We start from the raw sequence: 16,264 nt of genomic DNA, 5'->3' as shown, positions 1-16,264 counted from the left end.
TAACTAGGCAGCAATAAGAACAGAATAACAATTTTTATTTTTACTTCCAAAAATTTGATAACTTAATACTAAACTTACCACTCAAAATTTTCAAATAAACCTAAAGTACCGTTTCACATCAACTTTTAATCTTTTATGAAAGACTTTTTTATAAAAAAGCATGTCTGATGCTCAATATTCACTCAATGAGTAAACGATCATACTATGCTTTTGTTTTCATTGTGAAATAATTTATCTTACACTAGTGAAATTCAACATTTATTTTAAAACCTAAAGCAAAAACATGAATCCTATGTTTTCAAATATTTAAGTCTCAAATTTAGGAGAAAAAGGAAAATTAAAAATATGATCTTACTGAAAGAGTAAGCCAACATAAAATAAGGGAAACTAGTCAATCTGCTATTTTAAAATCATTACAATTTACTATCTCTGAAAATGTGTATATATATGTGTGTGTGTGTGCGCAATTAACTAAATATAACAAAGAAAAACATTTATTAATGTATATTCAAATAAAGAAGAAAGAAAAACAAAACCACAGAAGACACTCCAGCACATTTTCTCAAGGCTACATGACACATTACATATCAAGTAGCAATGTTGTTACTACTATTTCTTTTTTGATGCTTTTACTGCTACTTCTAAATGAAGTTAAAAAAAAAATTACAGCCATGTCTCCAGGTAAAACTGTGTAACCAGTGATTAACATTTACTCTAAGATACTTTCTTCTAAGACTATTCTTACACATGATTAAAGAATTGTGAACATGGCAGGTTACTTCCTCTATATGCAGGTCCTATAAAAATGGGTGATGTTATCAGCTTTGATTATACTTAACTCGACAGCCTGACATGACTGATTCTGGGAATCTCAACTATGAGGCAATTAGAGTTTCCCTACGAAAACCCATTTATTTTGCCTCAAATAATATAGTATGAATTTATACTAAATACACATGTTCCTATTTTTATTAAGCAGCTTCTAAAAATCAGTATTTTGTAGTTTAAGGTGTACATTTGCACACATGATTAGGATAACACTGCAAAACCAAACAAAAGATAACACTGCAATAACTTGGAAAACTTCGAAAATAAAAGAGAAAATCGCAAAAGATTTTGTATGATAGTTGGGCTTCCCTGGTGGCTCAGCTGGGAAAGAATCTGCCTACAACGCAGGAGACCTGGGTTCGATCCCTGGGTTGGGAAGATCCCCTGGAGAAGGGAACAGCTACCCACTCCAGGATTCTGGCCTGGAGAATTCTATGGAGTGTATAGTCCATGGGGTCGCAAAGAGTCAGACATGACTGAGCGACCTTCACTTTCACTTTTATGATAGTTAAAAATCTGGATCAGCAAAAAACAAAAGATACTAATTTTAACATCAAATATATGCTTTTTAAAATGAATTATATTGGCAAAAACATTGTGCGCAGATTCATTCTAATGAGAGCACTTGTATGGTGACTGATATACTTCCTTACGTCATCCCTCTTAGAAGGTATTACAATTTAAAAAAAGAAGTGGAGCTTTGGCTTCTGGAAAACATGAAGGTACCAACACGTTCATTCGTATAATACATGCCCTCCTAAGGTTTTGTAAATCTAAGGCAATATATGTAAGTTTGACTTTACATGTTGATACTAAGCTAGTTGTAGATGGATTCTGCTCATTTTAGTATATATACATTCTAAGTTTAGTGCTTAATTTAACAAATAAAAACAGGAGTAATACACTGCATAAAATCCTATTATGCACCAGAGGAAGTGAGTCAGTGGCAAGCACAGCAATCAATGGGTTATGCTGGACAATAAGTGTCTAATTTAGACAAGTACCTTAAGCTAATCAAATGCATTAAACTGAACAAGTCTTCTGACAAATTGCAGTGGGTAGCACAAAAAGGAAAAAAATCAGTTAAATGGACAAGATACTGAAAATGATACCATGAACTAGTTCCTTCAAATTATCAATTTTCAAGCTGATTTAACTGTTATATTTTTAAAAGTATAACATCAGAGAAAATGTTAATAACGCCTATAGTTTTAGGAAAAAATAAAATTTAATAATTAAGGGTGATTTTTTTCAACATCAACTTCCTATATTATATGGGAATTTTTATTTTTTACTACATAATATATTTATTAACATGTGATCCATATCTGTCTTACTCATTGAATGAAATATCTGAAAATTAAGTATATCCATCTACGTACAGTTTTATTTTTTCATATTTGCTCTATAGTGATAAAAACTTTGACCACAGATGACAATACTTGCAAATACAAAACAATACCACATAAATTTAGGTAGCTGATGCAGTATAAGATTAAGATTATTCAGTGTAGAATGCAACAGCTGAGATCACCTAGATTTACCAACAAGAAACTGACTTGGACTCATTCAAGGGATTAGAAGGTAAGACTGGGAAGCAAACAAATTAAAAACCAACCTAATATTTCACTTGAGGGAATACTTGTTTTTTACCTGAGAATAATTCTTATCCTGTTTTGTAAAGGCAAAATTTTTAAAGATAAAAAGCAAAGATATTTTAGCTCATGAATTTCACCTCTTTCAAATGTATCAACCATCACAGAGTACAGGCATACTACAACTTTACTTTTAGAACACATATATTGATACATATTTACTTTTCTAAATCTAATAATTTCTGGCTGATTTTGTGCTTTATGATCAGTGAGGATTCAATATTTTTCTTCTGTGGCGACAGGAAAAATCTGACATGCATTTACATAAAGACTCTTTTAAGCAAGCTAAATTAGAACATTTTTCTCATTCTGAGTCAATAGGCTTATAGTCTCACACTGCTGAAATAAACATCTAGACCCAAGATGGAGCTGCTTCTGCCTAGGGTCCCTGTAAATGCTCTACCTAATCAGAGACACAGTGGGTCCAATCAGCCAATCCCCACAGGCGGAACCAGCTCTGGGCTCTGTACTTATTTCCTTGTTCCTTCTCACCCCAAACAAGGTTGACTGTGTAGCCCTAGCCAGTCAGATATTTCCTCTTTCTCTACCTTGTTCTTTATTCTTCATCCTTTAACAGCTTCCTGTCTTCTGCCCTATTCACACTTCTCCAAATGGAGACTGCTTCATGAAGTGTTAAATAAAGTTAATTTGTATCATTCAAATTGTCTTCTTTAAATCATTTTTTAACAGCATGAAATGTGTGTGTGAGGCTAAAAAGAACCCCAATAGTTCATTCTTACAAATCAAGATTGTTAAAGAATAAACTGTTCATAATATTATATCAATTTAGTTATGGCAATGATACAAAATGAATCTACTAGAGCCTGTTTTCTGCCTAACTAAAAATTATAATGTAACAAGAAAGGGTATACAAATATATATCATGCTTCTACAATCTGGTTTCTAATATCTTGCTGATTTGAAAAATTCACAATTTCTTCAATCAAAGTACTTTATCTGTTTTTTTTTCTTTTTTTCAGCTCCAAAATATTATTTTGCCATTTGGCTAAAAAGACAAAGACCAGCAATACTTTAGAAGCCATGACTAGCAACGGTGGAAACAGGCCACACCACAGAGAAAGGCTAAATAGGAGGAGAGAAGAGACTTGGTTTTGAGCTCACTAGCTTTGGCATCTTAAGCAACTAATTTAACCTTTCTTAGTCTCCATTCCTTTATCTGTAAAACCATAGTCAGAATAAGTGATAACATCTAACATTCTCCAAGAGTCTCTCTAAACTGTAATTAAAACTAATGAGGGAAAAAAAACTTAAGATTTTATCTTCAAGTAGAAACAAGGACATCAAGCAGCTCAATAGCTGAAGAAGAAAAGCACAATGTACGTACATATAAATATATTTAGATACAGACATGAAAGTTTTTGCTATTACATGTGAGTCACTGGCCTCTGAGTAATTTCTCTTGACTACTCCCTACTCTGTCCTCATTTAAAGTGATTGATGAAAGAAAGGGTGATGAAAGAAAGGGTGATGAATGATGCAATTTTTTTACATCATTATTCTTAGCAAGGCTTTGCATTTTGTTTTTATTCTCCTAAAGAATAGGCATACTGCATTCTACTTCTGAAGAGGGTGTAGGACATCATGGCAGACAAATACTCTTGTTTTAACAACTTGGTGGGGGGGACAACACTGATATATTGTTAAAAATTTATTTATGAGAGAATTGTGGGAACAATGAGAATTTTATATTATCTAAAATTCCAAAGAGAAAAAGTCCTTCTTAGGGGAACTGACAATAACTCGTACTTCTCTTCCTAAGAGAGCTTTGACAATTCTTAGCATAGGCTAAGATTTGGACCAAATGGAGGCACACTATTTGAGGAAAGAGAAACTAGTAGAACTTATCATGGTCGCATGGGGTTGTCACCACAACAGTCTAGAAACTCAGGGAATTTCAAACACGAGGCAGATTTTTCCCATGAAATATTTGCTGAGTTCCTAGGAGCTCTGAGAAGCTTAAGATCTGAATTTGAATTTTCAAAAATGCAGAGTAAAATTTCTAACCCAGATAGTATCTCAGAGACAAAGTACCACTAGAAGGAAGACATCTATAGCAAACACATAACTAGTATCTAACCAACAATTATTAGGAAATGCAAGGGAATATGATGAATGACAACCTGGTAATGCAGTCAGCTAAATCCTGACTAAGGGATACTCCTCAAAACAAAAGTCAGCTTTCTTCAACAAATGCACTGCAAGGAAAAGAGAAACCTATTGATTAAATAACTTAAGAAAAATGGCCACTTTCTGTCATAGATGGACCTTAACTGGATTCTGATATGGAGAAACAAAAGGGGGAAAAAATGAGACTACAAGGAAACTGGGATACCTGATAGACTACCTACGACAACTGGATATGGATAAAATGGGATGAAAAAGACACAATGACTTCAACATCATCTAGCAGTAGGGATAAGATGGAGGGAAATGTGATATGTATGAAAAAATACTGGCCATGACTTGATAATTACTGAAAATGAGTTACAGCTTCAGTGGAACTTACTCTACACTCCCCCTCCGAATCGTGTATACATATAAAATCCTGCATTACAAAAGTTTTTTAAAAATGAAAAGGTCTATTATCACAGTGCCACAAATAATGACATGAGTTGTGAAAGCTGTTTTGTTCCAAAAATATGGACATAAATGTATTTGTTCTACAAGTAATCTCACTCAACATTGTTTCATCAGTCCTTGATATTTAATGATTCTTTGGGAAATATTTGGTGAATAAATGGGAGCAACAAATTAGTTACTTCAAGGTTGTGTGTGTGTGTGTCTGTGTGCATGCATGTGTATGCGAGTGTGTGAAATTTCCCTGATTAATAATGATACTGAGTATTTTTTCATAAGTTTATTCATTCTAATGTTCTTTTGGGCAAAAAGCCTGTATATGTCACTAAGAGAAAAACAATAGCAATTTATAGGTCTACTTCCAGGATACAGAACAGTAGGATATAAGTCTGTTGTCAATTATGTCACTGTAAATATCTTTTTCTCACTCTGTGGCTTATTTTCACCCTCTTAACGGTGCCTATTGATGGAAAAAAACCCTTAATTTTAATGGTAAATAACTGTTTTCCATTTTAATTATGGATTTTTTATTGAAATAAAGTGATTCAGTTTTATATATATATATTTTTCAGATTCTTTTCTATTATAGGTTATTATAAGATATTGAATATAGTTACCTGTGCTACACAATAAATCTTTGTTGTTACTTACACTTTTTATATCTTGTCTTAGAAAACAACTCCTACTTTGGGATTGTGAAATTATTTTCTTATATATATCTTTAAAACTTTATAGTTTTCTTTCACATTTAGCTTGATGATCCATCTGGAATTCAGGTTTTGACTATGGTGTGAATTTTCTTTTTTTTGTTAAACACTTGCATCCCAATAAAATTAACTGAAAAAATTCACTCTTTTCTCACTGCCTGTGATGACTCTTTTCATGAACACGTCACCTGTGTATGCAGAGGTTTGTTTTGGGGTTCTATTCTGCTCTGGCCTTCTTACTTTATCTTTGAGCATATACTGACCTGCCTTAATTACAGTAACTGTATAACAAGTTCTGCCAACTTTCTTTTTCATTTATTCATTTATTTTTAATTGGAGGCTAATTACTTTATAATATTGTAGTGGTTTCTGCCATACATTGACAGGAATCAGCCATGGGTGTACATGTGTTCCCCATCCTGAACCCCCCCTCCCACCTCCCTCCCCATCCCATCCCTCAGGGTCATCCCAGTCCACCAGCCCTGAGCACCCTGTCTCATGCATCAAACCTGGCCTGTCTGCCAACTTTCTTATTTCATATTGTCTTGGCAATTTTGGGCCCACTGCTTATCCATATAAATTTTAGAATCACATCATAAATTTCTATACAAAAACTTTTGTGATTTTGAATGGTTTTCCATACAAATCAATTTTGGGGGAAATTGTAATTTAAACAATACTGAATCTTCTAATTACAAAAATTTCACTCTTTATATACATTAGGCTTTTCTAACAAATTTTTCTTTCACATCTTTTATTAGATTTATTCCTAGGAACTTGATACTTCTTGATGCTATTATAAATAAAATCTTTCAAGTTTTTTTTCATAATTGTTGACTCTGAAATATAAAAATATAATTGGCCTTGTATATTGATATTTATATTGAACAATCTTGCTAAGAACTTACTAACACTTATAATTCATTAAAGACTATTTTGCATTTTCTATCTCTATAATTAAAACCATTTGTCAACAATTAATGTTTTACTTCTCCTTTTCAATCCTTATCCATTTCCTTTTTTTTGGCTCATTATACTATCTTGATCACTAGGAAAACATTGAATAACATTAGTAAGAAAAGGCATTCTTGTCTTATTTCTGTTATCAGAAAGAAATGTTGACTATCTCACTTCTAAGTAGATATTTGTTGTAAACTTTTTTATAGATAACCTTTTATTATATTAAAGACATTTCCTTCTGTTCCTACTTTAAAATGAATTATCATAAATGAATGGTCAGTTTTTTAAAACACCTATTGAAACAATTATATGATTTTATACTTAGACTGATATGATTTTCTATTTAGTCTGATATGTAGTAAATTACATTACTTTTTAATATTAAAAAAGCAAGGATACCTTGAATAAAACCAATTATTTAATTCACTTAATGAACCCATGTGTTTTTTTTTTAATTTACATCTAAGATCAAAAGTAAGTTTTCATTCTTATATTATTCTTGCTGGGTTTCTGTATCATATTATAAGTTGGGGAATATATTCTCTTTTACTTTTCTTAGAATATTAACACTTTATAAAAACTGAGTATTTCTTCTTTAAGTGTATGTGAAAGTGAAAGTGTTACTCCCTCAATTATGTCCAACTCCTTGCAACCCCATGGACTGCAGCCTGCCAGGCTTCTCTGTCCATGGAATCCTCTAGGAAAGAATACAGGAGTGGGTTGCCATTCCCTTCTCAGCGGTTCTTCCCAATCCAGGGATTAAACCCAAGTTTCCTGCATTGTAGGCTGATTCTTTACCATCTGAGCACCCAGGGAATTAGCCATTAGCCATTAAAGTCATACGGACTTAGAATTTTTTTAATAGAAGCCTGTTATTTTTATATACAATTTTTCTAATGTTACAGGATTGTCCCATTTTCTTTCTTTTCTTGTATCTTTTCTACAAGTTGTATTTTCTACAAATTTGGTCATTTCTCCTAAATTTTCACATTTATTGACATAGTTGATGACAACATAGTCATTATTATCTGTAGGATGCTCTGCTGGAATGGAACACTTAATTTTCAAATGGTACGGTACAGGCTTTTTGATTTTTCTTCCAGCCTCAGAAACTTACTCTGCTTTCTTATTGAAAACCAAGTCACAGAAATAGTAACAATTTCAAAAAGGCCAGGGGGTTCAGTTACCTGTATTCAAAAATCACGTAAGAAAAATAGCTATCTAGAATTAAAGCTCTCCAAGAATGGAATCCTACCTCTTTCCTTGGTGGTTTCATTTATTTCAAGTTCATTCATTCATTAAACAAAGATTCAGATAGAAAAGTACTTACTGTCAAGGAACTTACATGGCCTGTAAGTTCCTGTCAAGGAACTTACATAGCCTGAAGTTCAACAAATATGAACCAAACACAGCCTCATGAGATAAATTCCACCTTGCATGACACAAACGAGCACAAGATGCTATGGAAGGAGGGAGGGGAGGTACTGTTTTCTTTCAGGGTTGAGTTTCACATGTTCACAAGAATGGTGGAGTGGTAGGAGTTGAGGGAGCAGAGATAACATCTTGATATGATTTATGTCAAACTAAGGAGTAGCTAGTAAAGTAATGCTTAAAATTCTCCAAGCCAGGCTTCAGCAATATGTGAATTGTGAAATTCCAGATGTTCAAGCTGGTTTTAGAAAAGGCAGAGGAACCAGAGATCAAATGGCCACATCCGCTGGATCATCGAAAAACCAAGAGAGGTCCTGAAAAACACATCTATTTCTGCTTTATTGACTATGCCAAAGGCTTTGACTGTGTGGATCACATTAAACTGTGGAAAATTCTGAAAGAGATGGGAATACCAAACCACCTGACCTGCCTCTTGAGAAATCTGTATGCAGGTCCGGAGGCAACAGTTAGAATGGGACATGGAACAACAGACTGGTCCAAATAGGAAAAGGAGTATGTCAAGGCTATATATTGTCACCCTGTTTATTTCACTTCTATGCAGAGTACATCATGAGAAATGCTGGGTTGGATGAAGCACAAGCTGGAATCAAGATTGCCAGGAGAGATATCAATAACCTCAGATATGCAGATGACACCACCCTTATGGCCCAAAGTGAAGAAGAACTAAAGAGCCTCTTGATGAAAGTGAAAGAGGAGAGTGAAAAAGTTGGCTTTAAGCTCAGCATTCAGAAAACTAAGATCATGACAGCCGGTCCCATCATTTCATGGGAAATAGATGGGGAAACAGTGGCAACAGTGGCTGACTTTATTTTTGGGGGCTCCAAAATCACTGCAGATGGTGATTGCAGCCATGAAATTAAAAGACATTTACTCCTTGGAAGAAAAGTTATGACCAACCTGGATAGCATATTAAAAAGCAGAGACATTACTTTGTCAACAAAGGTCCATCTAGTCAAAGCTATGGTTTTTCCAGTAGTCATGTATGGATGTGAGAGTTGGACTTACAGCTTTCTTTATAAGAAAGCTGAGCACAGAAGAATTGATGCTTTTGAACTGTGGTATTGGAGAAGACTCTTGAGAGTCCCTTGGACTGCAAGGAGATCCAACCAGTCCATCCTAAAGGAGATCAGTCCTGGGTGTTCATTGGAAGGACTGATGTTGAAGCTGAAACTCCAATACTTTGGCCACCTGATGCAAAGAGCTGACTCATTTGAAAAGACTTTGATGCTGGGAAAGATTGGGGGCAGGAGAAGAGGACGAAAGAGGATGAGATGGTTAGATGGCATCACTGACTCAATGGACATTGGTTTGGGTGGACTCTGGGACATGGTGATGGACAGGGAGGACTGGTGTGCTGTAGTTCATGGGGTCGCAAAGAGTCAGACATGACTGAGCGACTGAACTGAACTGAACTGAAGGAGTCTGGATAGAATGTATAATGGGGTAGCACTGGCAGTTTTTAAATTATCTGATTTGCAGTGTTAGAAAGTTAGGAAAATTTTCAGGCATTTCTAATGTTAATAATTTCAACAATTTAGAATTATCTAAAAGAAATAATATAATTCTACCTAGTAATAAAATGAAAACCTATTAACCTATGGAAGCTTAAAAACTAAAAGTTAAAGGCTTGAGATGAGAAGCTTACCTGTAGTTTCTCCTGAGTAAGTTAACAGAGATTAAACAGAAAAGCAATGTAATAAAACATTTCAGGTTTACAAACCTATAACAAGATGCTCCATAGGGACATTCAGGCCGGTCATCAGCTTCATCTTGACACGTGATGTTTACACCTCCATAATCACTATCACCAGGGTGACTGAAGTGTTGAAAGTGGACAGGATTTTTCCTATGAGAGTGACAAACATACTGTCAGAAAAAATAATTAATAGGGTATGCTAGATTTCTAGATAAACTAGAAAACATAATAGCATATAGCAGAAAATCAAATAATACACATCAGATTATTCCAGAACATGAACAACTAACACTACGTTGTTAAAAATAAAGCTCATGATAACTAGTCAGTGCAGAACTCTCATAGCAGCAAAATTAATTTCTGGTGACATGGGAAAAACCATGATTGTCAACAGACAAATTGCAAACAGTACTTTAAATAGGATATATATAACAGACTATGTAGACTAATATATATGTAAGATAAAAATACAAGCACATGTAGCTTTTAAGGGCTTTCCTGGTAACTCAGATGCAAGAATCCACCTGCAATGCAGGAGCCCCATGTTCAATCCCTGGGTCAGGAAGATCCCCTGGAGAAGACATTGGCAACCCACTCCAGTATTCTTGCCTGGAAAATCCCAGGGACACAGGAGCCTGATGGGCTACAGTCCATGGGGCTGCAAAGAGTAGGACATGACTGACCAACTGAGAACATTTAATCTATTAGAAACTAAAAATGAGAAATTTTTAAAAATATATTCACTTTAAAATAGCAGTAAACCCTTTATACTTTATCATAAAAACAAATCTTAACATAAATACCTATCTTCCAAAAAAAAATTGATGGAGACACTGTTTTATACTTCAGAAATTTCTTTAATATCTGGCTTCATGGAAGGCATTTGGATTCTCCTATCTGCTTCTGCATTCAATCATTAACACAAATCATAAGCCTCTGGGAAATTCTACTGTACACTTGTAAGTGAGAGAATCAGAGTAGAAAGGCATATGTACACAAAGCATTATTATGAAAATGGTTTTGGCCCAACAGTTTTCCTAAAAGCATCTTGGGGACCAGGCCCGGAAAGGGCCTCTGGACCATACTTTGAGAAGCAATGTTATAAAACAGTATGTTAGTTAAAGAATCTGCCTGCAATGTGGGAGATGGGTTTGATCCCTGGGTTTGGAATAGTCCCTGGAGGAGGGCATGGCAACCCACTCAAGTATTCTTGCCAGGAGAATCCCATGGACAGGGGAGCCAGGCAGGCGGCAGTCTATGGGGTCACAAAGAGTCGGACATGACTGAAGTGACTAAACACAGCACAGAATTTAGTGAAACTAATTTATCAACATAAATTGGAAAAGTGGTTGGGACAAAAGAATGAAGATGTCTCAGAGGAAGAAACACCAGCAAAAATCTTCACATTAATGAAATTATCAGAGATATTTCACTATGAAAGATAAAATATTGGAAGCTAATGAAAACTTCAAAAGGTGTATGAAGTGAAGTGAAGTGAAGTCGCTCAGTCGTGTCCGACTCTTTGTGACCCCATGGACTGTAGCCTACGGAAAGGTGTATAACAATTTTTTTTTTTAATTTGTAGCACACCAGGCTCTTCTGTCCATGGGATTTCCATGGACAAGAATGCTGGAGTGGGTTGCCATTTCCTCCTCCAGGGGCTCTTTCCAACCTAGGAATCAAACCCGAGTCTCCTGCTTGGCAGGCAGATTCTTTACAATGAGCCATCTGGGACGCCCCAATTAGCTCAGACATAGAAATGATCTTTGTTTCATATAATAAGTTATGTGAAGAGAATAGGACAAGTACTGTTCAAACTACTCTTGATACATTGTTTTTACAAAGAAATAAACCATCTTAGTTCCAAAAAAAAAGTATATTAGTTTCATCTGTACTTGAATTAAAATGGAAATATATAGTATGTACTTCTTTGAGAATGACTTTTTATGTTTATATTATTACTCCATACTGTTTCATGTAACAACAGTATACTTTTATTACTGTGCAATGGTCCATTGTATGATTTTTTGTCCATTCAATGAAGGTGCCAAGACCATTCTAAAAGGAAAGAATACTCTTTTTGGCAAATGGTGCTGGGAAAACAGGATATTCACATGCAAAGAATGAAGTTGGACCCTTCACTCACGCTATATACAAAGCAACTTAAAATGTATCTAAGACATAAACATATGACCTAAGATACTAATATAAAACTTTCAGAAGAAAATGGGAGAAAGCTTCAAGACACTGAATTTGTCAAAGATTTCCTACCAAATGCTAAGGCAAGAAATGTAAAACTAGGCAAACTGGACCACATCAGAATTTAAATTTTCTTTGCATCTAAGGATGCAATTAATAAAATCAACAGGCAACCTACAGAATGGGAGAAAATATTTACAAGTCAATAATCAGAATATATACAAAGCTCGTACCACTCAATGACCAAAAAACACCTTGAATCACAAATAAGCAAAGGAATGTCTATAATCCAGAGAAATTTCTATTAAATACACAAATGAGCAATAAGAAACGACGCTCAAAATCAGTAATCATTAGATAAATGCAAATCAAAATCACAATGTATCATGCTTCATACCCATTAAAATGACCACCATCAAAAAAACAGAAGATATCAAGTGTTGGTGAGAAAGTGTAACACTTTGAGTATTGTTGGCAGAAAATGTAACAAGTGTGAAGAAACTGTAATGCTTTGTGCACTGTTGGCAGAAATATAAAATGGTATATCTGCTATGAAAGATAGTATGATGGTACCCCGCAAAATTAAAAACAGAATTGATCCAGCAATTCAACTTCTTTATTTATACCCAAAAATAATTGAAAGTCGGATCTCAAAGTTATTTTCATACCAAAGTTCACAGCAGCATTATTCACAATAGCCAAGAAATGGAAGCACCCCAAATATCCATTGAAAGATAAATGGATAAACAAAACAAGGTATATACATAAAATAGAATGTTTCAGCCTTAAAAAGAAGAGAAATTCTGACTCATGTTACAACATAGATAAACTCTGAGGACCTACATAAAGAGTCGTGTCTGACTCTTTGAGACCCCATGGACTGTATAGGGGTTCTCTAGGCCATGAGTTCTCTAGGCCAGAACACTGGAGTGGGTACCCTTTCCCTTCTCCAGGGTATCTTCTCAACCCAGGGATTGAACCCAGGTCTCCCACATTGCAGGTGGATTATTTACCAGCTAAACCACAAGGGAAGCCCAAGAATAATGGAGTGGGTATCCTATCCCTTCTCCAGCAGATATTCCCAACCCAGGAATTGAACTGGGGTCTCCTGCATTGCAGCTGGATTCTTTACCAACTGAGCTATTTATTAGGGAAGTCCACATAAAGTTAAGACAGTCACGAAATAACAAATATGGTAGTCTTCCACTTATGCAATGTAACTATAGCCAAAATTTACTTGTTTTAATCCCTGACCACTTCTGTACTATTTTCATATATTTTAATTTCACAAATACATTACATAACACAAAAGTTATTACTGCTTTATATATTCATATTCAATTTTATTATGTTTCTATTTTTCCCTCCTGAATGTCTATAACTTCTATACAGGGTCCCTCCTGCTTGGCAAATACTAAACTCCATTGTTGTTGCCTAAGCTCCATGAGGCTGCCCAAAGCTCTGCCTGTTCTCTTAGCCCTCAGCATGAAACATTAAAAATTTGGCAAATGTCACAAGGAAAAAAGAAGCCTTAAAGTGTGACTGCCTCTAATGTTCTCAAACATGGGTGTTCAGCTTTGCTAGTTGTTCTCATTGGGAGGTTTGGTCCTCAGTGAGACACTGCACATGTATTAGAGATAAAAACCTTACCTTATATACTATTAACTCATAATTTTTATGATCTTATTCAGATAAAACTGTAAGTTTTAATTAAAGTATTAATTTCTTACATGCTAATAGCAGATGTTTCCATTTCTGCCCAATTTTTAAAATCAGTTTACTAACGGAACCATATGCTATTAAACAATAAAACTAAATGACCCTAAAAGAACAAAATCTTTCAAAACAAGTTTTTTGGAAACAACAGTTTCTACACAGTTAAATGCTGTTTTGTTGTTTTCAGTTTCACAAAGGATTATAAGAAGATGTGACTGCTTTAGACAAGGCTGAACTTGATGTGCCTAGAATATAAACAGTGATTATCTGGATCTAAAATTTAGTACAGAAATCTCTGTTGGAGATACAGACTTGGGAGCTAATAGCATAACATTAAGGGGTTGAATAAGACTTCTCTTGAGCAATAATTTTATATTATGACAGAACACGTAAATAATTGGTGGTGGTGGTGGTGGTTTAGTTGCTAAGTCGTGTCCTACTCTTGTGACCCCATGGACTGCAGCCAGCCAGGTTCCTCTGTCCATGGGATTTTCCAGGCAAGAATACTGGAGTGGATTGCCATTTCCTTCTCCAGGGGATCTTCCTGACCCAGGAATCAAACCCGAGTCTCCTGCATTGCAGGCAGATTCTTTACCAACTGAACTATATTAAATATCAGATCTAATATCACACATTAGAAACTGTACGAGGAAAAAAGTTGTGTAGGATAGAGGCTGAGCAATGTAGGGAAGAATAGGCATATCAGAAAAGGGTGAAAAAAGGAACTGAATGAGTCTTTCAGCAGGACAGAGGGAGGAAAAGGGATCAGCGCATCCAAAGGACATAACAACAGCCTGACAGCATGGTGCATCTCAAGAGTCACTGGCAGTTCAGGGCCTTCTGGACTCTGCTAAGAAATCCAGCCTTTAGACGCTGAAGGATTCTGTAAAAGAGAATAATACTGTCAGATTTTCTTCTCTCTTCTTCTTTATCTTTGTTTTTATTTCCTCAGTCAGATCATTCAGGCAAGAATGAGGAAGAAATATGAACCTGAGGGAAAGTGTGGAGACTTGGGAGATTATTTACTAGCTCCAGAGGAATCATGGCATGAGCTGAAGCAGTGGCACTAAGGCTGTAAAAAAGATACATTTAACTGACTGCTATGATATACATATATAACAAGAACTCAATGTAGGGTTTTTTTCCCCTTTATTACAAATATAAGTGTTCTGTCTTCAAGATTTCAGTTGCAAATATTTCATGGGTATTAATTATATATATCAAAATGAGTGAAAAAGTAAAAAAATTTTCATAAGCTATGACTGATTAACGTGTCATCATCAAGTATGACTGAATTCATTATGACCTTGATAGAACATTAAATCATGTTTAACAAAGACAAATACCAGCTGAACACTGTCACGGACTGAACTGTGTCCCCCACCCTCAAACTTATATATTGAAGCCCTAACCCCTAGTGTGACTATATATGGAGACAGGGCCTTAAAGAGATAATTCAGATTAAAGAAATTCGTAAGGGTAGGCCCTTTAATCCCAAATGACTGATGTCCTTATAAGATGAGGAAGAGACTCCAGGGATATGCATTCACAGAGAAAGGCCATGTAAGGGCGCGATGAGAAGGCAGCATCTGTAAGCCAAGGAGACAGACTGCAGGAGGACTCAACCTGCCAACTCCCTGATCATAGATTTCCAGCCTCCTGAACTGTGAGATAACAAATTTCTGCTATTTAAACCACCTAATCTGTTTATAAATTATGTTCTATATGCAAGACTAAAGCCATCATAAATAAGACAAACTTGTGAATAAATGCATAAATTATAATCGTTAAAATAGGTTATTCAAACGTTAAAATGGCACTGCACTTTAAAGAGATATAATAATTGAGAAATTAACAGAATATGTGATATACATATGCTATTGCATAGAAGATAAACTATACTAGAATGCATTTATAAGATATTTAGTTTGATAAGTTGCAATAGCAAAGAAAAACTTCTGCAATAGGGCTATGAAACATAGAGAAAACACAGTATAAACATACAGCCTAAAACTAATTCACAAAGTATGAAATTAGAAAATATGATACAATATGATCAAATGAAGTAAGTAGAGGAGTTACCAATCAATCCAGAAATATATATTCAGTTGTTTTAGAAGGCATCATGGTGATTTAAAAGCATTTTTAGAGAAATATAAAAGAAAAGGCACAAGTATAATAAGATGCCTAAACACAACTTAGAATTGTCTTGGGAGTTACACTGTATACATAAACTACTTATGAAGCTATCTTTGTAACACCTCAAGAAGACATTAATAAGCAAATATTTAGGTCTGAGTGGTTCTGTTTTCAAGTCTGTATTCCCCAGTTCAGATTCTTGTAGTAGTCAGCATATCTACAATGAAACATTTAATTCCCCACTATATTTTAAAAGCCTCTAGAAGGATTTGCTAGAAAGCATACTGGAAAAGTACAGACCAGCAGAAACACAA

General features: G+C 34.9%; 1 protein-coding gene across 1 annotated transcript in view; it reads right to left on the bottom strand.

Annotated features, from left to right (window-relative positions):
- APLF (aprataxin and PNKP like factor) overlaps positions 1–16,264 on the bottom strand; it is a 97,813-nt gene that overhangs the window by 17,094 nt on the left and 64,455 nt on the right. The window contains exon 8 of the mRNA XM_052649228.1: positions 9,921–10,046. Coding sequence (XP_052505188.1) covers positions 9,921–10,046 — 126 coding nt within the window. The remainder of the gene's footprint in view (positions 1–9,920; positions 10,047–16,264) is intronic.

This window comes from Budorcas taxicolor, chromosome 11, assembly GCF_023091745.1.
Source record: "Budorcas taxicolor isolate Tak-1 chromosome 11, Takin1.1, whole genome shotgun sequence".
Taxonomy (NCBI): domain Eukaryota; kingdom Metazoa; phylum Chordata; class Mammalia; order Artiodactyla; family Bovidae; genus Budorcas; species Budorcas taxicolor.
This window is presented reverse-complemented; position numbering and strand designations above follow the sequence as displayed.